The sequence below is a fragment of the Carettochelys insculpta genome, chromosome 1 (genome assembly GCF_033958435.1).
Source record: "Carettochelys insculpta isolate YL-2023 chromosome 1, ASM3395843v1, whole genome shotgun sequence".
NCBI lineage: Eukaryota > Metazoa > Chordata > Testudines > Carettochelyidae > Carettochelys > Carettochelys insculpta.
This window is the reverse complement of record NC_134137.1, coordinates 144,838,927-144,862,073: the sequence shown is the minus strand read 5'-3', so window position 1 is coordinate 144,862,073 and position 23,147 is coordinate 144,838,927. Positions and strand designations below refer to the sequence as shown.

At 44.2% G+C, this 23,147-nt stretch overlaps 1 protein-coding gene across 3 annotated transcripts in view; it reads right to left on the bottom strand.

Moving 5' to 3' along the window:
- WWC3 (WWC family member 3) overlaps nt 1–23,147 on the bottom strand; it is a 183,203-nt gene that overhangs the window by 48,765 nt on the left and 111,291 nt on the right. For all 3 annotated transcript variants that reach the window (XM_074992746.1, XM_074992755.1, XM_074992761.1), the window contains 3 exons: nt 11,640–11,882; nt 8,444–8,533; nt 5,850–6,424 (listed from right to left, as the gene is read on the bottom strand). In XM_074992746.1, the coding sequence (XP_074848847.1) occupies nt 5,850–6,424; nt 8,444–8,533; nt 11,640–11,882 (908 nt within the window). The remainder of the gene's footprint in view (nt 1–5,849; nt 6,425–8,443; nt 8,534–11,639; nt 11,883–23,147) is intronic.

Genomic DNA, 23,147 nt, shown 5'->3' with positions numbered 1-23,147 from the left:
GCAGGCCTGCCCTCGCCTACAGACAGTCTGCCAACCTTATACAAATCCTCACCAGCCACTACAAATCACAAACCAGTGACTCTAGGCCTGGAACCATCCCCTGCAATGGTCCTCGCTGCCAAATCTGCTCACATATCTACACCAGTGACATCAACACAGGACCTAACATCAACCATACCATCAGGGGCTCCTTTACCTGCAGATCTCCTAATATAATATATGCCATCATGTGCCAGCAATGCCCCACTGCAATTCACATTGGCCAAACTGGACAGTCTCTATGTAAAAGAATAAACGGACATAAATCACATGTCAGGAACAGTTATGTACAGAAGCCTGTGGGGGAACACTTCAATCTCCCTGGCCACTCAGCAGCAGATTTAAGGGTGGCAGTCCTGAAACAAAGAAATTTCAAAAATCAAATGGAGAGAGAAATCTCTGAGCTGCAATTTATTTGCAAATTTGACTCCATTAACCAAGGATTAAACAGAGACTGGGATTGGCTCACAGTTTACAAAGGCAGCTTCTCTGCCCTGGGTGTTAAGATCTCCCCATTAGACTCTGATAACAGCTCATATCCCCCTGTCTGATCTGACTTGCTTTTTTCCTCTTTTGATACCTACTATTGATACTGGGCCATTTCCACCTTGCTGAATAGACCTTGTCAGCTCTGGCCCTCCCTTTTTCTGGGACCCCATTCTTTAAATACCCCTCTGAAACCAGCACCCCCACTCATTCATCTGGTGAAGTGGGTCTTTGCCCATGAAAGCTTATGCTCCAAAATATCTGTTAGTCTATAAGGTGCTACAAGATATCTTGTTGTACTCGAAGCTACAGACTAACATGTTTACCTCTCTGATCCTTTCTGAAGTCACTGCAGTAAACTCTTTGGACTTGTCTACACTACCACTTTTCTTCGAAGGAAGGATGGTAATGAGGGTGTTGGGAGTTTATTAATGAAGTGCTGCCGTGCATAGGCAGCACTTCATTAAGCAACTCCCCCCCACCTCCCCCGCGGCAACTTCGAAGTTTTAAACTTCGAAGTACTGGCACGCGTCTAGCTGCGGTGCACCTGCCAGTACTTTGAAAATTTTGAGGAGTAAAGGGACTTCGAAGTTGCCCTGGCACTTCGAAGTACCGGCGGGTGCGCCGTGGCTAGACGTGTGCCAGTACTTCAAAGTTTAAAACTTCGAAGTTGCCGCAGGGGGGGAATTTGCTTAATGAAGTGCTGCCTATGCACGGCACCACTTCATTAGTAAACTCCCAACAGGCTACTTGCCATCCTTCCTTCAAAGGAAGGTGGTAGGGTAGACACAGCCTTTCACATCCAGCAACCTCGGTACTGGGAGGTTGCTGGATATTCAAATATGCTGGTTAACAGAGAGCAGCTGGGAAGCACAGGAGGGGCTCAGGAGAGGCACAGGCAGTGGGGAGAGACAAAGCCATAGGACCCCTGGCTGAGGCTGGGGGAACACTGGCGGCTCTGGAGCTGGGAAGCTGGCTTGGGCCAGGGGAGTGCAGGCAGCTCCAGAGCCAGGGACCTGCCAAGGTACATGGTAGTGCCAGCAACTCCAGGGCCAGAGACCCCGCCAGGGCTGGGGTCAGGAGAGCGCCATCAGTGCCAGGGAGCCAGCCAGTGTGCAGGGGAGTGCAGGAAGAGCTGTGGCTGGAAAGCCGGCCAGGGCCAGTGAGCTGGCTAGTGTGCAGGGGAGCACTGGGAGTGCCAGCAACTCCTGGGCGGGGTACACCACCAGGTCTGGGACTGGAGAAGCGCCGGCAGTGGCAGAGCCAGGGAGCTGGCCAGAGTGTGGGGGAACACAAACAACTTCGGGGCAGGAGACCCCACTGGGGAAACTCTCACAGTGATGGCTGGGAGTGACTTCCAGTCAGTTTCGCTCTCAGAACAGGCGGCATGTTTGTGCCAGTTATCTGAGAGTTTCGGCTGAAAAATTACTGGATACCAGAGAGTTTGCTGTAATAGCCCTACTTACAACAGCTTCATTAATTAATAAAGATGAAGAGCTTTGCCACTGAGGTGGTGGGTGGTAGCTTTAGCTGGTCTTTTGTTGAGCCACAGGCAGCACAGCTTTGAATAAGCTCCCAGTTGCATGGGGGAGGAGAGCAGGGCTGGACTTCTATGTGGCGTGCACATGAAAATCGGCTCGCATGCCACTACTGGCACCCATGCTGGGTGTTGCTGACACCTGCTATTTACCTTCAGAGCTGGGCAGGGAGCATGTTGGCTGCCGGCTGGGTGCCAAGCTCTGAAGACACGGCCACCACCAGCAGCACAAGAGTAAGGATGGCAAGGAATGAACACATTTGCAAAATTTGCTATTTACGTCATGACCAGCCTATAAAAAATGTGCAATTTCACGATGAAATAATATGCCCCTACTCATTTTCAATTCACGATCATCTTCACCACCACTACCACCGGCTTGTCAGCTGTTCCTCATTTTGCAGTCATGCATTTGATTCTTCCTTCCCAACTGCAGTCCTTTGCCACTTGTCTCTATTGAATTTTAATTTCAGACCAAGTTTCTAATTTGTCCAAGTTGCTTTGAGTTTTAATTCTGTTCTCCAAAGTGCTTGCAATTGTTCCCTGCTTGGTGTCATTGGCAGTTTATATAAGCATTCCATTATCCAAGTCAGAAATGAAAAATTATGGAATAGTACCAGGCCCAGGACTGACCCATACAGGACCCTCACCAGATATGTCCTCTCAGCTTGATGATAACCATTGATAACTATTCTTTAAATGCAGTCTGTCAACACGTTTATACCCACCTTATACCAATTTAATCTGTCACATTTTCCTCATTGACTTATGAGAATATCATACAAGATAGTATCAAAAGCTTTAATAAAACCAAGGTAGAGCATATCTACAGCACCCTTCCAACTCTCAACCAATTCCTTAAGCAAATAATTCTCTCAAAGAACTGGAAAAGATCCCCAGGATGAGGGATGCAGGTGAAAGGTTGTCAATGAGAGCCTTACTACTTATTACTACTCTCTCAGAGGAAATTAGGTTGGTTTGGTCTCACTTGTTCTTGACAAATCCATGATGACTACTCCTCATAACCCTAGGACACTCTAAGTGTTTACAAACTGATTAATAAATTTGTTCCAGTATCTTTGATTCCGGGTGTTGAAGTCAGGTCACTACCAGGCAAAATATGGGCTGAAGGCTGGATGCAGCCAGCCAAGCGACTGGATCTGGCCTGTGGCCGCCCTGATAAATCTCTAAGGGGAGAGGGTTTCTTATGCTACTCCTGCCCCCAGCAAAATCTTGAAGCTCTTATTGGCTGGTTTCTGGCCAACAGGACCTGCCTGTTTTCAGGACAGGCAGCACGCGAAGTAACCCTCCCCCTCCCAACATTTAGTTTAAAGCAATATACATGCCCCCTGCAGCTGCTCTGATCACCTGTGTGGGGCATGGAAGGCAGGGACGCTACCTAAGGAGCCTTCTGGGCTGTTGGCTGGGAGCCGCCCAGGTATGTACCTACTGGCCAGAGCCTGCCTTTGGCACCTGTGCCCCTCCCTCCCCACCACATCCGTATCCCACGTAATCCAAACCCGCACCCCCTCCCAGATCCTGCACCCCAATCTCCCACCATCAGTCAAAACCCAAATCCCTGCATGCCCTCCTGCACTCCAGCCCACCTGCCCCAGGTGGCAATCCCCTCCTTTACCGAAACTGCCTCACAAATCCCACACACCCTCCTACAGCCCAGGCTCCTTTCTGCACCCAACCTTTGTCACAGACTGCAAATCTCCCCCATTAGTACCATGGAAGAGAACAGCCCTTGACCACTTACTTTTTTGGCGTCCCCCCCCAGAAAAAAATTATTGTCCACCGCTATGTTAGGCTGACTGGTGTATAATTTCCCAGGTGCTCTTTGTTCCCCATTTTAAAGACTGGTACTATCTTGCCCTTTTCTAGTCCTCTGGAATCTCACTTGCCCTCCATGAATTCTCAAAGATAATTGGTAATGGATTATCTCTGGAGAGCACCTTAATGGATAATCTATTGTGATAATTTGCAATAGTACCTATTTCAGTTACAAATGGCATACCTTTCTGTAAGTGTGCTCTGATACCCACAGACTTTACAGTAGAGTTATTGTAAGAGTATAACTGCCCCTCCCCTCTGACACTTCAAGAGCACTAATAGTCTCAGCAGCTCATTTGTTTCTTTCCCCTCTAGCCTGCTGTATACATGTCAGTTCACATAAACAGAATAGGTGACGGCTGGCACCCATCCACCCCAATTCTGTCCCAAATAACATTCAGAAGTAGACATTACATACCATGGCCATGCAGATCAAGAAATACATAATACCACAGGCTGACGGGTCATTTGTGTCTGCCTGCTTCAGACCTATTACAACACAAAAAAATCTGATCTTCATGAATAAGATACATTCAGAACAGGGGTGGGGAACCTAGAGCCCACAGGCTGGATCTGGCTCACAAGCCATGAGGCGCCTCGCCCCTCCTAGTGCAGCAATGTGAGCTGGCATTGGTGCTCTGCTGCTGCAACGGGGGGGGAGCCCTGAACCTTGCAGGACTGATCCAGGCAAGTTGGGGTCAGCTCCAGGCATGGGAGAGCGCCTTCGTGTGCTACAAGGAAGTTCTCTGTGCAGGCACCACCCCAGTTGCTTTCATTAGCCAAATGGTGGCCAGTGGGAGAGGCAGGGGGCAGTGCCAGTGGTTCCCTTCCCTGCAGCATGCAGAACCCATGTGGAACATGTGTCTTGTCCCCTCCTCAGGAGCTGCAACAGGTAGGTGCCTGTGCCCCCATTTCCTGCCCACTCCCTCCCAGACCCTGTACCCTCAAGTCCCTGCTGCACCCTTCCTCTCACCAAGACTCCTCGCCCCTACCCTGATCCTGCATCGTGCTCACATCCAAACCCCACCCCTATCCCGCTGCTCCTGCAGCACAATTCCAGACCTCACCCTCCACCATCACCAACTCCTGCACCCTCCCATCCAGCTCCCCACACCTTTCTTCTCAACCTACTTCTGCAACCTGCCTAGTGCACAGACTCCAGCCCCGCTTCCCAAGCCCTGAATATCTCATTGTTGGCCCCTTTCCAGAGTGCAGAAAGGCCCCACAAAATCAAATAGCCTCCGCTGAGGGCCACATTTGTGGGGATAGGTGGGTGTGGGGGGATTTTTGCTTGCTTTGCATGTAGCCTCCAACTGATATTTCTGTTAGTCAGTGGTTCCTAACCCAAAACAGTTTTGACACTACAAATTTAAAAGGACACTGTAGGTGTTTACAAACTTATTAATAATTTTGGTCCAGTATCTTTCTTTTCATGTGTTGAAGTCAGGCTGACTGGCATATACATTTAAAAGGGATAACTACTGCTGTTACTTGTATTCTCTCATTGTATGTTCCCACTTCAGCCAATTCTGGTTGCAGCTACATTTCTGTTCATGGAACACTGCTATTATTGAGAGTTTGCACAGAAAGAAGTGATATCAGTTGACACACACAGTCTACGAGAGTTCAGATTCTCTCATTCAGGAGCCTTCCTAAGTAGTAACATGAAGTCCCATTTTTAAATCAACAACTTTGGTATATTTTCAGAAAAAGGATGTTTCCATGAACAATTGATGTGAAAGTTTAAAACTATTGCCACATACAAATATCCTCTGCACTCCCCTTCAACAAAAAAATATTTTTATAGTTTTTAAAATATTAAATTAAATAATAAATTCAACACATACAGGTGTCTATCCTCTCCTACTGCCATGCTTATATTTTTGTTGTGCTTTTCATTATCCCTTGAAGAATCTGTGAGACAAAATTATATTAAAAAAGGCAACCTCACCTCCACCAGTTTGGATGTTTGCCAGCTGTGGTCCCACCTCTCTCAGTCCTTCCTCATCGACTGGGTAGGTGGAAGCCTGGGATGAAGCTGCTCCTTGGGCAGCATCATCACTCAAAACCGAGGCCTGGGCTCTGAGCCTTTCTAGGGCTCCTACACCTGCTACCTCCTCAAATCCTTCTGACATCTGGGCAAGTGGAGAGTCCCGAGAAGCAGAAAGAAAGGGTGTATCCAGAGGAGAACTTGGAGGAGACAACGATGACAAGGACGACCGTGATGACAGGGATGCCAGGGATTGAGGAGTATCCAAGGATCGCCTTTGTTTACTGAAGTTGCAATGACCAATGGAATCCAAGTACTGCGCATCTTTACTGAGAGAATCAAATGGAATCAGGTCAAAGCGCAAGTGTTGTCCATAGTCCGTAACGTTGTCTGATTTATCATACTGTGGGAGGCCATAGATGTCCGTGAAGCTGACAGAGCTTAGAGACCCTCGACTGGATGCCAGAGAGCCTCGGCTGGATGCCAGGGACCCCCTACTGCTGCCAGAGGACATTGTGAGGGTGCTAGCAGATAAGCTAAAACAGAGAGAGGTCCATTTATGAATCATATAGCTAGGAACATGGAATAGACAGAAAACCAATAACCCATGCATTCAGCACAGTAATGCTCAGACTAAGGGCCATATTTTTGCTCCTGACCTGCCTTTAGGCATAAAGGGGATAACAAGTAGATGAGAACCAAATCAGGTCAGTATGCCTAAAAAGGAGAAGTGGTGCAAGAGAAGTCACATCCCTTTCCTCAGATATGCAGCTGGTGCTGTGTAGGTTTGGGGGGAAAGGTGGCCAAAGACAGGACTGCGAGGGAAGTTTAAACCCAGGAGGGGTCATCAGTTACCTGGTCGGAAGGCCTGTATATCACAAGGGCCATGTCTACACTAGCCCCAAACTTCGAAATGGCCATGCAAACTTTACTAACGAAACGCTGAAATACATATTCAGCGCCTCATTAGCATGCGGGCAGCCGTGGCACTTCGAAATTGACACGGCTCGCTGCTGCATGGTTCGTCCCAACGGGGCTCCTTTTTGAAAGGACCCCGTCTACTTCGAAGTCCCCTTATTCCCATGAGCAGATAGGAACAAGGAGACTTCGAAGTAGGCAGGGTCCTTTCGAAAAGGAGCCCCGTTGGGATGAGCCGTGTCAATTTCGAAGTGCTGCGGCCGCCCGCATGCTAATGAGGTGCTGAATATGTATTTCAGTGCTTCATTAGTAAACTTTGAAATGGCCATTTGCATGACCATTTCGAAGTTTGGGGCTAGTGTAGACATAGCCAAGGTGTTACAGATCAATTGGTTGCTTCTGAATAAAGTCCACTAATTTGGTTTGAGAGAAATGGTACCTTAGCAGAACCAGGAAACAGCCACTCAGTGCAGTTCTATATTCAAGCAAACCCACAGAACTTCCATTTGAAATGCCTGTCAGGATTAATCCCATGACTCTTCCCTTCTCCAAGTGTGGAGCTGAAGAGCATAACAGTGTGAACCAACAGGAGCTTGTCTCCTGCAGGTGTGGTGCTGGTAAGATAAAGGATCCTCAAGAGCCATCCCAAGAGGCTGATCCTTCATGGGGATACTCTTATATCTGAAGGAGTTCCTTGTGGATCTCAGAACATCTTTATGTTTAGAGGGTGACATCCCCTGTTTCAAAGATGATAACCCTTATTCTGAATGTGGACTACTTTTGAATGTCAGAGCAGTGAATCTTAGAATTTTCTAAGCACATTTTCTCTCTCACTTCTGACTACTCTGTTTACCTAGGAATTGTATGTCTGATTTCTACTGGCTATTTAGCCAGTTTCCTGTGTTACCTTCTTGCACAGCACCACAGGCTTAAGAAAAAAATCACTGTTATGTATTTATAGAATCACAGAATCATAGCATTCTAGAGCTGGAAGGGACCTCAGGAGGTCATCTAGTCCAGCCCCCTGCCTAAAGTAGGATCAACCCTAACTAAGTCATCACAGCCAGAACTATGTCAAGCCGGGACTTAAAAACCTCTAGCGATGGAGATTCCACCACCTGTCTTGGTAATACATTCCAGTGCTTCACCACCCTCCTGGTGAAATAGTTATTCCTAATATCCAAACTACACCTCTCCCTCTGTAACTTCAGACCATTGCTCCTTGTTCTGCCATCTGTCACCAATGAGAAAAGTCTCTTTCCATCCTCTGCAGAGCCCCCTTTCAGGAAGTTGAAGGCTGCTATCAAATCACTCCTCAGTCTTCTGTTCTGCAAACTAAATAAGCCCAAACTTCTCAGCCTCTCCTCCTCATAGCTCGTGTGCTCCAGCCCCTTAATTGTTTTCGTTGCCCTCTGCTGAACTCATTACAATGCATCCACATCCTTCCTACACTGGGGGGCCCAGAACTGGACACAATACTCCAGATGTAGCCTAACCAGTGCCGAGTAGAAGGGAACAATAACTTCTCTAGATCTGTTGTATGAAAAAGTAAAATGGTCTGTTCTGTTTGTACTTTTGCTTTTTCTGCTCAAGTAAATACTTAACTTTTTTCTAAACACTTTCTCTTAAGAACTCACCTTTTTAACTGGGAATGTAAATAGGAGGCTAAACGAGTAGCTTCTTCCAGCTGCAAAAGCAAACAATTTCTCTTCTCATGTAACAGTACCCTATAATTTAAAATTGCAGTTATTATTTTTCATCTTTTGTTTATATTGAAGTGTATTCAAAATGCACTCAGAGCTTTCCACATACAAAAGAGCCAATTTCCACCATATTGCAGGTGTGTTGGGATAAACAGTGAATCCTTTTTTAACCATTAGAATTAGTTCACTTAGGACAATACACAGTGTTTAATCCAGCAATGGGCGACTCCATCTGAGAAGACTCTTAACCAAGACAATCTCACAGTATAAGGTAGTTTGTTACTGTGGTTGCATGCATAGAATTTGTGGGTGTGCAGTAGCAATGCTTTGATTGAATGCAGAGGGAGTGCATGGCTTTTTAATCAAGAGTACACATAACCAGCATGCACCTCACTTCCTTTGCTTTACATGTGTGTCACTTTCGTCATAGCGGTATGAAAAAAGCGACAGATGGAAACTAGTGGACTGTGAAACACTTGTGCACAACTGATGATAAACAAAACGCCTTGCAGGTCATACACAGAACCCGGATGGGCTGCAAGTGGCCCTAAAGCCACTTGTTGCCCACCACTGGTTTAATCCAGGACCGAAATCCCATTGAGAGCATAGGAACTCAGCCTTACAGAACGCTTAGAGAAAATGCAGTAACTGAACCAAATGGAAACAAAAGAAAATTCTAGAGCTGTGGTGGTGAAAGTGTGTAACTGAAATTGCTGAGGCCACACAAAGTTACCTAAGATGCCATGTGAGAGGTAGGAGCAACTGATTAAAAAGAGTAAGAATTATTTTCTTCCTGGTGTCATAGGTTTCTCTGTTTTATTTGAGCTATGCCACTTGGTATTTGGAAAGCAGGGGACAAAGGGCTGGGTGTCCAGAGCTCTCTGGCTTTCTCAACAGCACTGTTAACTAGCTCCATAAACTGTCCCAGCAAACCCTGCTTGCCTGGAAAACAGTTAATATGATGCATGGGATTTCACAGTAAAGAGGAAAAGAAAATGGGGAATCTTAAGGGTGAGTGAAATTAGAAAGGAAACACCAGCCTTACCCACTCATAGCTATTTAATAAAAGCTACCTTCGCTACACAGCATGATCTTGAAGCCCGGGTGTAGTTTACTGTATGAGACCAAATCTATACTAGGAGATTAAACTGATTTGAGATACTCAAATCCAACTACAAGAATTGTGTAGCTGGACTCAACTTACCTAAAATTGATTTTTGCCAGCATTCACACAGTGGGTGGTTGACAGGAAAAACTTTCCCATCAACTTCCCTTACTCTTCATGAGGGGCAGGAGTGCCGACACAGGTGCCCTGGGAGTTCGATTTAAAGCATCCCTACTAGGCACACTACATCAAACTCCAGAAGATCAACCTGGCAGGGTTGATCTTCCCTGTAGTAACAACGTACCGTGAGTTTTAAGTTATGCCAGACCTTCATGTATTGTTCAATCAATATCGCTTAAATCAGTAACAAGAGAACTCTTAATAAATGTGCCTAAATATCAATCCTTTTTTGTAAGCCAAGGGCCGTGGGGGAAGAAAGGAGGGGAAATATGGAGCAGAACCTCCAGTGAAAAAATATTTTCTGTCTCTGACCTGAAAAACCAAACATGAGATACTCATAATAATTAGTCAAGTCTCTACTGTTGTGCTCTCATTATTAAAAACATAGCACCCTTCAATACTGGTCTAGCTTTTGCTCAATTTTTTTGCTAGAATCTGAAAGATCAAATATCACTCTGAAATGCTGGTTTCCACAGCACAGACTGAAACATGGAAAAAAAAGCCTGCTCTTTTTGCCAGCACAGTATGCGCTACCTAACATAAGATCCCAAAAACAACAAATAAAATTTACTACACAGCAGGGTAAAGTGAACTCCCTTCTCTGTCATTTTCTAGGTCAGAGTGTCAATATTGCAAAAAACCATAAATAATGTCATACAAAACATCAGCGGTATTTATTTAATCAGCTGTGAATTCTCTATCACCATTTGGATTTACTGCCCAAAGTAAGCCTGTGCAAGTCAGAGTTCTGCAAGCTCAGACATGGAGCCATTTTCAATTTTTTATAAAGATAAAGTAAATCACATAAGTGTTAATGTTTAGACAAATCAGTATTAACATAGATACTTGAGGACACTACACCGAGCAAAGTTGGCTTTTTGCCATTAATTCATGCCTCAACCTGTTATGAAAACCAAAAGAATGCACAAAAATGCTGGAAAAACCTCTCGCAGATGCTAGCTGCTTGCATGGAAGCACTAAGTGGGCAGAAATATTTCCTCTAATACAAGAAAAGGTTTATCATGAAGTTTAGCAGCATTACTAGAGTATTAGGAGAAATGAGTTTTAGACAGAAGCCCTGTCACTCTAATTGGAAGCATTTTATACTATGCACAGCGTATTGACATACTTGGTTGGAATTACAGTCTGTTCCTTAAATCTAGATGATTATTTATGGCACCCTGAAATGAGCAGTACTTCCAATGACAGAGCTTCAAACTGGTTTTAAACGCACAAAATTTATATAAAGTATACGTAACAAAATCTTAGGCCCACATTTAGATCCAGCCAAACTGTATGCTGCACAGATAAATAGGAAATATGTACAGCAGGAAGGTCATCTTTAAACTTCCTTGGTCCTGGGGCTACTGCTGTGTGCAGGGCTGTTCTCTGTTCTGATGCCTCTGCTCTTTCCAGGGACATGTCCTTCACTACTCTAACTTACCCCTGGTGCCAATTAAACTAGCCCCATCATCTCAGGTCACCACTGGTTAGGTTCCCATCCACCCTGAACAGCTCAATGGCAGCTCACAGCCTTACCAAAGATAGGTGAAAAACTGATAGGAATTTTATAGGTTCTGCTGCACCCCAGGCATCTGAATGGGAAAAGGGAAAATGACCAGTTTTGTAGATGTCAGACACACTTTCGGAAGACTGGCTCTAAAGGAGGGCATGGTCAGGAAGTATCAACAGGGACTCCAGACCCTTTTGTAAATGAAGTACGCAAATAATCCCTGTAGTGCTTTGATCTCATACAAAGCTGGTAAATGGCACCAGCCCTGCACTGGGAATCTGTGCAGCTGCAGCCTGTAGTAGATAAGAAAAGAATCTGTTAAGTCCTCAAACCTTTCAGTGGCCCCGTGAGTGGAATTGGCTCGAGCACATTGAATTTCATCCTCCAAGCGCCTCTTTTCTTCCTCCAAACGTGCAACATATTCTGGGGATCGTCTCTGCTGACTGATGAGCTGCAGTTCCTGAAGAAGAGCCTCTTTCTCCTTGATGAGCTGAAGACGGTCCCTGTCTGCTTCAGCCATTCCTGGCCAAGATTCATTATCCAGCAAGGCCAGCTGCTGCTGTATATTGGAAACTCTTTTGAAAAAGAGAGACAGACAGACAAAGTGCTTAAGAAATGAATAAGTAAAAGGGGAAAACATTCTGGAAAAACTGTTGTTGAAAATCTCTCCAAGGCCACCAGCACTTAGTTTTAAGAATAAAAGAAGCTACTTTGTATATGTGAAATAAAACCACAAAAACATGAACACATACATTTATGGTCTCACCTAAGTGAATATGTTCAGATCTACAGCTTAACTTCCTTAACTTACACACAAATCCATCAAGTTGGGGATTTAAAGGATATGTACTGAGTTCTCCTACACTGTACAATACATGTTGCAGACAGATTTAAAAAAATGATATATGACACAAATGCAGAGTTTACTCTCAGTTTCCTCTCTTCGTTGGCTTTAAATCAGACCTCAATTTACATCTTTTTTCTTCAATAACAAAAGACAATTTAAAAAACAAACAATTGCAACTATCGTAATTATAGCAAATAAAGTCTTCAACGGCATAGTTCATATTATGAAGATGATATAAAGATGTGTGAATAAAATGAGTATTTGTAAGATGATTACATGCAGTAAATCTGAAAAGACATTGGATGCTGTTCCAAGGAAGCTGAGTGCTGTTTGCATAGTCTAAGCTGCTGCTTTCTATTACGAAGGGAATGATCCTATTTATTTCTTATTCTTTTCCCCAGTCAGATTCTGGGAATGCTTTGAGTGACTTAGTCATCAACAAATCCAACAATGTCTAGAACCAAGCTATTCTCCAAGCACAGCCTATTATTCAGCTGGGGGAAGGAAAAAAAAAAACCCTTTAAGGGGCAAAAAAATATTTGGTACTTCATGACCGACAACTGAAGGACAGGAGTAAATAAGCCACGAGTCCAAATAATATGGGGCTGAAGCAGAACAGATGCCGCCAGTAGAAGCCACGTACTACTGGGAAGAAGTCAAGCACTCCCACTCCAACAACTGATTTATTTTGTTTGAAAACAAAACACAAGCTACAACAGCCCATCCACAAACCACAAATTATTCAGAAGAGTACCTGTGCCCTAGGGTGGTATGACGAAGATCAGAAGAGAAGAAATTAGCATGCTATCTTGAATATTAATAGTTGAGGAATGCAGAGGATTATTTGAAGAACAGGCCCACCACAAGGGAGGGAGTGGTGGGAGACAAAGAGGGCAACTGCACCAGGCCCCAGCAATTCAAAGGGGCCTGGGACACCTGGCTGTTACCACTGCTACTGTAGCAGAGGCAGCATCTGGAACCCTGGGCCCTTTTGAATCACCACCAAAGACACAGGCACCCCCAAAGGGCTGGCAGGGGAGGAATAAGGAAACTGGCCCCAACCCTTCCATAGTACAGAGGCACCCTCCCTCTCACCCATCTTTTCCAGGGTTCCAGAAATTCTGTCAGTCCTCTTGTTGCATGAACACTGCTCCCCTCCAAATCCGAGTTCTTTTGAGTTCCCTGACAAATCAAGGTCTTTGAAATTTAAATTCAGATGGAACAGTTTCCTTTTTGCCTCTTTTTCACTCTCACATGCCTCAACTTCCCCATTCTATCCAGGTACGTAAGATTCAAAGCCACTTGATCTCAAAGGCCTAAGGGACAAAATTCGCCATTCACACAAAGTCTGTCAATAAAAGTGTGTCAAAGTAAGCCATGCTGGCCAACCTCCAGTGTAGATACAGATATGTCAATAGAAGAATGCTTCTGTCAGCAATTATCTTCACTGGGGAGAATGGCATTCCTACACCGCCCCTTCTGTCAGCATAAGCTGCATCTACACTAAGGTACCATGCCTAAGGTAATGCCAACAGATAGAACCAAACCTGGGATCTCTGGAGTTTAGTGCATGAGCATCTAGAAACAGGTCAGCAAACCCTGGCATGAGTGGCATGCAAGCTGATTTTTATCAGCATGCAAGGCAGGAGTTCAGTCCTGCCCCTTTTCCCTCATGCAGCCAGGAGCTTGTTCAAAGCCCTGCTGCCTGTGGGTTAACAGAAGACCAGCTAATGCTACCAACTGCCACCTAAACAGTAAATCTCTGCATCTTTATTTATTTATTAATGAACTTGTTGCAAGTAGGACTCTTAGTGACTTTAAAAGTATCACCGGCACTTGGATGCAGAGGTCAAAAGGTTAAATTTCGGCACTCCGCCTTGGAAAGGTTGCTGCCGCTGCTCTAGAGCTTGAGTTAAAAACCATCTGGCTCTCAGCTAAGGCTGTAAAGGACACTCACTCTCTCTCTCTGTAAGGGGTCTAGATGTCACTACATGGGACAACGAATCACACCCAGTAAGCGTGTGGACTACACATTCCCCCTAGCTGAGGACGCTCATCCCCAGCGTCAGAGACCCAGCTAAAAATCTTGGACAAAACCCCACTTGTAACTGCGGTCAGACAGGCTCAAACCTGGGAACTCTGTAGCTTACTGTATGAGCCTCTAAAGCTTGAGCTAAAAACTAGTTGGCCCTCAGCTAAGGCTGTAGAGAAGACTCAGGCTCTCTCTATACATATAAGTGGTCTAAGAGCCACACCCAGCAGTGTGTGGGTTACAGTGGCACGGATGTGCCAATACAGCTATGCCTGAATAATCTCTGCAGCACAGACACAGCCTATGGAGGGGCAAACTCTAGTCCTAATTCTGTAAAGCCAAACAACGCTGACTGGCAATTGAACAGCAGTAAACCTCTTGACATTCTGAGGTTAGTCAGTCATTTCTGAAAACCTGCCAATTTTATGTATATATAAAGAGAGGAGATGGCAGGAGTATGGTCAGGGTTAATGCACCTCAGTGGGGCTACTTAAGTTGAGTTTCTATGCTATGACCCTAAAGGTTAAAATCTAAAAAGCCCAGCCCATACTATTAAAATAGCTTAAAATTAAGAAACACAAAAACCCAAGAGACCTTTTTATTTTAGAGTAGGATTAAAAATTCCAATAAGATTGGAAGCAAGACTTTTTTAAATTATAAGTATAATATGCACCCAGCTATATTCTACATACACTTTCAAACAGTGTGCCAAAGTGTCAGGAAGTGAAATAATTGAAATAAAATTATGGCCACCATATTAGGGGCAAGACTAACCTTTTAAAATAGAAGAATCACTTCTTATCACAAACTACAGTTACACCAGTCTCAGGAAAAGTTTTGTTATTTTTTTAGCTAGACAAGAGAGAGAGAAAAAGCACCCAATAAGTTACCTGAGTAAAAGTACAATTGCCCCTTTTTTTTTTTTTTTTTTTTTGCACATGGGGGGGCATGTACTTAAGTGGAAATCACCGGTGTCCCTTTTGAAAACTACTTGAGTAAGAGTACGCACATGCACGCGGGTGCACATAAACACATGCGTCACATCTTTATTGTACTCAAGTATCCACTAGTGAAAGCAGCTGCACTTTTATTCCATTAATTTTTTGGGTACTTTTCCCACCTCTGCTCGACAGTAATAGCACTATTTGCCTTTCATCTCAGTCACTTTTTGAAAGGATTCCATCCATCTAGTTCTACATTTTTGTTTGTTGTTTTTGGTTTTTTTAAAGAACTGGAATCAAGGTTTAAGCTGGATGTTCCTTTTAATGGGAGCCAACTACAACATTTCCTCCTCTTTTGAGTTGTTTTCTGTAAATTATATTTAAAATATGTGAAGTTCCTACATCAGATTTGTCCCATAGCCATTATTTTGAGAGCCATAAGACAGAAGATCTAAGGAACTGTTTAACCAATCCTTTTCTTGCGTCACTTAATGTTAACACTCATGCCATGTCTTGAGAAGGACCACTAACTACTTGAAAAATGTTTTGAACATAAAACTTTCTTGTGAAGCGATTAGGATTGTTACACACAATATACCTGACACAAAAACAAAGAAATGAAAGTAAGTTAGGATATCTAACTTCTACTCCACTACCCAGAGTAAGATACCTTTCCACTACTAGACACTGCAGGCCACAGAGAACAGCCTTAACTGTCCCTTTACTAAATTACTTCCCCTTCTACAGTATTTATGTATTATCTGCAGGTGCTTGGCATAGCAGCCCACTGTGTTTGGAGATGACAATATGGTAAAGAAGTCTTCTACAAAGACTTGTTTAAAGGCTGGTACCCTTTCAAAAGCAGAGTTGAGGTTATGATGCACATCCAGTATTGGTGTTGTAGGAGTGATTACATATGGCCTGTGGATAAAGAAAGCATTACTATTATTTCTGTGGTTTTGAGAGTTTGACTGAAGAATGTTCTGTGTAGAAACTAACATTTTTACCATTAAATATGTACTAATTCCTTGGGTTTTGGGTATTTTAAATTCTTAAGCAGAGCAAGCTTGGTGCAGAGGGGAAGTTAAAGTATTGCTGCATCTGGAGATTTTATCTGTCAGCAGATATGTACAAAAACTCTCTCTGTTGAAGGATAATATCTAACAGAATGTGTAGCTCCTGGCAGAAGAATGTGAGCACTGCTCACTTAGATTTAGCAATACAGGATATAAACAGCACGGTTACTGGCTTTAAAAAAAAAAAAGCACACACAACCCTTTCCTACCTTTAAAAAAATAATCTAAACTAGTTGTTGCACCCAGTACCACGGACATACATTTCTCCCAAGTTTTGGGTATCCAGACTTTTTTTTTTTTTTTTTTTTTGAAGAAAGATACCAATCAACAAAGACCAGTAGAAATTCCCTGGACAATTTATAGCCAGAGCTTGAATTTGAGCTGACCTGTGAAAAATATATTAGGAGAAACCAACAAAAACTGTACAGAAAATTCAAGGGCATAAAACGAACCTCATCTGGCATTTCACGCTAATTAGCCACATATTTGGAGATGCAGGAATTTATGGCACGTTTCAAGCACATTTCGGAACATAACGCTAATTATGGAATCAGTATATCGTTTGGTGCGCTGCTTAAGAGTGTGACCTTACAACATAAATATTTTTAAACACAGATTCTTATAAGCAATAGTACATTAAAAACAAAACAAAACAAAAAACATACTTAGTGGTGAGGAGAGATTTTCATCTAATTTTTCATTACTATTTAAATGTACAGGTACTCTTTGTTCTCAACTGAATATTTATTGAACTCAGTGGTAGCATTTTATCCAGTACTGTTTCAGTCCCCACTGTTGGAAAATGGGTGCTCTATCTGCTTCAGGCTCAAGGTGTCTGCCCTATGCATGTGCAACTATTTGCAGAGATTACTTTTTGGAGACTTTCTGTGGTAGCCAAAGTATTAGGTATACACTGGAGGCTTTTTCTTTAGCTATAGCTACACTACTGTACAATTCATTACCGGTGCCTTGTTTTGCACCAAAGTAATAAGTCTACATTATATGGGACTGCACCGGTGTAATTACCTCCATTACCAATAGCAACCTATAGGCAAATTTTCCTAGTCCAGATGAACCTAAAACTGCATTTAAATCTACTCTGTGAAATTTATTTTTGCTTTATGGAATGTGACAATCAACACGTTGAGACATACCATAAATTCAGATAAAGGTTGTAACACAGCAGTAAACTACTGTGTAAAGGAGTAACAGTGGTAGTGCCAGACAAAGCAGTGAATAGCAGTTACTTTATTGGAGGGTGTACACTGCCACCTTACAACTGTGTTCACTCTGAACTACAGCAGAAGTTTTGTCATCTCCTCTGTGCACCTCCCCCAATGCACTTTACAGGCACACTTAAATTTTTCCAAGTAAATTTTGCTGTTCAGAATAAGCAGTAAGCCACTCTGACCCAGAAAGCAATAATTTGATACCACCTACTGGAGTATGGAATGCAAGACCATCAGTACGTGTTATTCATGGATGGGAATGGGCAAAATGCCTAGAACGCAGCTCGATGGTTCAGAAATTTAGTGTTTTTTAGCATAATGTTAAGTTACTACATCAATAGAGATGTCCGTTTTTGGTATAAACTCTAAGTATTACTTTTTAAGTGTAGTCACTGTAAACTTCTAAAGCCTATAGTGGCTATAAAAATTATTTCTGAAAAACAGAGGTTTTACATAAGATTTTAATATGCATTTAGTAAGTTACATCTGTCAATATGAAAACAAAAAAGCAGTCCAGTAGCACTTTTGTTTTGATCGTGTATAGACTAACACGGCTACCTCTCTGTTACTCGGTCAACATATTCATTGATTATAAGAGGTGGTTAGGGAAAGCACATATATACTCTGTCACTGTAGTCCCTGGCCCTCAGTTCCCCTCCCCCACAAACATAGCCACTCTTTTAGAACATGCCAAAAGTTTTTAAAAAATGGCTGAAGTTTAGAGGCTGAAAATTGGTGCCCACACATTCAATACGGTAAACATGCTTAGCAACAGTAGCTTTGAGAAAGAAACACCACAGACAACTAAAAAACACATCTGAGCACGCTGAACATGCTTCCCAGCCTCACATGACCAAGGACAGCTGTTCTCAGATTTGCCTGAGGAAGAATGCAAGCATACCCATGAAATACAAACAAATTCTCCAAAAACTCTATGGAGACCAGAGAAAATGCAAACTACTGAGCTGGTGATTTTTAGAGTCTCATCACAATACACAATATTATGCAAGTTCTAAAGGCTTATTATTTGAAAAGTGTACTTCTCGTGACCAATGCTATGTTTTATGATAAAAATGACATTAAAGGTCTCACGTAGGGATTGCAGGCTTTAAAGAATATTAATCTCTGCCTTCCAGCCTTTTCCCTATTCTGTAGTTGAAGACACAGCAATGGTTGCTGCTCTGAGATCACAAACAAGGCTCTCAAAAGAGTAACAGGGAGCAGTCAGGCAGGTTTAGCAAACGGTAGTTATTTACTGATAACTGAAGGTTCTTTGAGATGCATGATCAATATGTATAGCCACATGTTGCAAGCAAATGCGCACCATATGACTCAGTCTAGAGATTCCTGCCAGCGGCATCTTTTGGCCTACACATGCATGGTACGTCCCCTTGTGCTACCAACCCAGGTCTTAAATAAAGGATGGGATAGGCTGACATCTCCAGTTTCCCATTCTTACCATAGTGTGAGCAATCCACAACGTGAAGGGTGGTAGCTGGAATGCAGATAACGGGCACCACTTATCTTAATGAATCTCCACTTACAGGAAAGTATCAGAGGAGGTAGCCAAGTTAGTCTGTATCTTCAAAAACAACAAAAAGTCCTGTGGCGCCCTGTAGACTAACAGATATTTTGCAGCATAAGTTTTTGTGGGCAAAGACCCACTTTATCAGATGCATGAGTGGGGATTCCAGAGGAGTGTCTCAATTTACAGGCTCCTCAAAAGGAGGGAGTCCCAGTCAAGAGAACAGCATCCTGGACACCATGGATGTAGAGGCCCTTTACACCAATATACCACATAAAGATGGATTTCAAGTTGTTACGACATTATCCCTGATGAGGCCAAGGCACAAATGGTGGCAGAGCTTTGTGACTTTGTCCTTGCCCACAACTATTTCAGATCTGAGGACAATCTATACCTTCAAATCAGTGGCACTGCTACGGGCACCCACATGGTCCCACCATATACCAACATTTTTATGGCTGACCTGGAACAACGCTTCCTCAGCTCTTCTTCCCTAGTGACCCTCCTCTATTTGTACTACATTGATGGTATCTTCTTCATATGGACCCATGGGAGAGAGGCTCTTGAAGAGTTCCACCATCAACTTCAGCCTGGACCAGGCCACACAAGAGATACACTTCCTGGACACTACTGTGCAAATAAATGATGTTCACATAAACACCACACTATACCAGAAACCCACAGACTGCTATGCTTACCTACAAGCATCCAGCTTCCATCCAGGGCACACCACATGACCCATTGTACACAGCCAGGCACTAAGGTACAACCCCATTTGCTCCAATCCCCCAGACAGAGATAAAACATCTACAAGACTTTATCAAGCTTTCCTGAAACTACAATATCCACCTAAGGAAGTGGAGAAACAGATTGACAAAGCCAAACGTGTACCCAGAAGCCATCTGTTACAAGACAGGCTCAACAAGGAAAATAAGAGAACACCGCTGGCCATCACATACAGCCCCCAGCTAAAACCTCTCCAGCACATCAGTGATCTACAACCCCTTCTGGACAATGATCCGTCACTCTCACAGATGTTGGCAGGCAGGCTAGTCCTCACCTATGTCAGGGATTTTTACCATCCCTTGGGCATTATCATCCCCGTGGGCCAGGGGAAACAAGCCTTTGGCCATTAAACATCACTGCAGGTACAGGTAGAATCTAAAGATGCATAGGCTGCCATTTAGCAGCCCCCTGCAACGGTCACTCTGAGTCAGTTGGTTTCCCCGGTAACCTGAACTCATAAATAATTCATGATCATGGATTTGAATTCCGGGCTCCTGATTTGGCACACGTGGGAGTTTCTGAAGACTTCGACAGCCCAGAGGACTTGGTTGAGAGCAGGTGTTCAGAACTTGCATATGATAATTACCTCATGAATCATGCATGAATTCTGTCTATGTAAGTCAGGCTAGTCCTGGCATTTGGGGCCCTTGGGTACTGTGGACGAGGACTCTGCAGACCCTATACGGGAGAGCGTTGGCCAACAGGCGTCCGCTGATCCTGAGGCCGGCTCAGAACAGAGCGAAGAGCTGGAAATCACAGCAGCGCCTGCCTCTGGGCAGCGCTGATTCACGCAGGCTGCCGCTTGCCTCAGGGCCAGTGGGTCAGCTCCGAAGCGGCGCCGTCGCTCTCGTGCCCCCTCGCACCCAAGCTCCATGCTTGCTTCCAGGAGCACCAAGCGGGCTTTCCAGGCATACTCACCGGGTGGCGAACTGCCCGTGGCTCCGGCCACGGGTACTGTGTACCCGGTGAGGAAACCGGAAGCTCGCCAACACCATCCCGTTGCCAGCGCTTCTGCGGCCACACTATTGCCTGCGCCCTGCTCCAGTGCTGAGACCGTCTATCCGGACCAGACCACTCACCGGACTGGACAAATACTGGACTGGACTTCAAGAGCATGTAAAATTCCCTTCAGGCCTGTGGCATAGCCCAGTGCCTCACCACAGATATTGACTCACCATACAAATTCCAAACCTCACAGCTAGGGTACCAGGACCCCTCGTAGGGGGGCGAGGGTCATTCCCTCGCTGTACCTTCCTCTGGCGGGGGGAGGGTAGTACCTGGGGGTTCGACCCTATAGGGCCGGGCCTAGAAACCCATAACCATTTGATAACACACTTAATTAATAATCAATCATTTATGATAATAGTTAATAATAGTTATTTTAGTAGTTAAGAATTTTAAATACTAGATATTGAGCATCTATTGCACTGTTATAGTTGTCTAGTCTTATAAAGGTGGAGGCATTACCTCCCTTTACTTACCTGATTTACCTCATCCCATTCGAATAAATAGCCAGGTAACCTGGCCTTGCCAATTATTGGCCTCCCGGCTTCCCACATTGCCCGGAGTGAGTGTAGGGGCTCCCAGGCATTTAAATTGGGCTTTTGGAAGAGAGCTACAGCCTCTCCAGCACCAACAAATTTTGGGCTGGAGTAGCGACCCGGCCCCAGGTAGGTGGCGAGGAGTAGCGCCCTCGCCCCACCTCTTTAAAAGAAGCAGATCGGGACTCTAAGAACCTAATCCCATTTCCCACTCCCTTTCTAACTGTTCAAACTTTGCCTTCCGGAATAATAAAGACTTTAAATACAGGAATCGTAATGGAGTTAATATTATTTGTAAGTGTTTGGCTACATTAATCAATATAGTTACATAAATAGTTATAGTTAGTTGTTGTTAGTATTTGTTAGTCTTGAATAAATTGCTATTTTGTTACACTTTTTAATTGGTGTCCAGCATTGCTTTCTCAGGCCAGCCACTGCCTGCCAGGGGACTCAGGTGGAGTCCATGTGCATGACCCCAGTCTCTTCACTTCGGCGGGGGCGGGGTGGTCTTGCCTAACGTCCCTCCTTAAGGGTAGTTTCCTGGGAGCCCCTTATAAGGGAGAGGGTCTTGCCTTCCGGCTGGCTACCCAGGCCATCCGGGAGCTGCCCACAGCGGGTGGAGAGGCACCTAGTTCCGACAACCTACAGACAGCCTGCCAGCCTTAAACAAATTCTCACCCGCAACTGTTGACCACACCACAGTAACTCTAAACCAGGAACCAATCCCTGAAACAAACCTTGGTGTCAACTCTGATCACATATCTACACTGGCAACACCGTCACAGGACCTAACCACATCAACCACACCATCAGGGGCTTATTCACCTGCACATCTACTAACATAAAATATGCCATCAGCAATGCCCCCTGCCATGTTCATTGGCCAAACTGGGCAGTCTATATGTAAAAGAATAAATGGGTGCAAATCAGATGTCAGGAAGGGTAACATACAAAAACCTGTAGGAGAACACTTCAATCTCCCTGGACTTTCAGTAACAGATTTAAAAGTAGCCATCCTGCAGCAAAAACACTTCAGAAACAGACTCCAAAGAGAAACTGAAGAGATGCAATTCATTTGCAAATTTGACACCATCTACCAAGGATTGAACAGAGACTGGGAGTGGCTGGGCAATTACGAAAGCAGTTTCTCCTCTCTTGATGTTCACACCTCCAGATTAGCTACTAATAATGGGCCACATCCTCCCTAACTAAATTGACCTGGTTTCCCCTCTCTCGATGTTCACATCTCCACATTAGCTGCTGGTAATGGGCCACATCCTTCCTGACTGAACTGACCTTGTCAACTCTGGCCCTATTCTTAACTGGGACTCCTTCCTTTTCATGAGCCTATAAACTTAGACCCTCCTCTGAAACCCAACCCCCACTCATATTTCTCAGAAAGAAGGGTGCTTTTGAAAACAGAGTTTGTTTTTGAAGTAACCCCATCTACACTGCTTGCTTTTTCTCCCCCTCGTCCACCTTTGTATGCGTTAAACTCATACTAGAATAAGATTGGTCATAATGGAATTACATTGTTATAACTACAGCCATGTAAATTCACACCCTACCTTATATCAGTATAGGAACTGTCGATGTACAAATCGTTAAGAGATAAGGGGCCTGTTTCTAAGAACTGACACATCCCTGAAGTTCCTACATAGCTTCATTTGGCATTGCTGGTGCTTGAAAATTGAGCAATATATGCCATGGGAAATGTTTCCTGAATCATTTCAGTACGGAACCACTTAACAAGGGATGTTAGGGAGCTGATCAGTGCTAATCATTGTTCCTGGTTCTATCATTCTGCTTAAAGGTCTTGATTTTCTTCAGCAAACCAGAGCTGAAATACATGCACAATAGCTG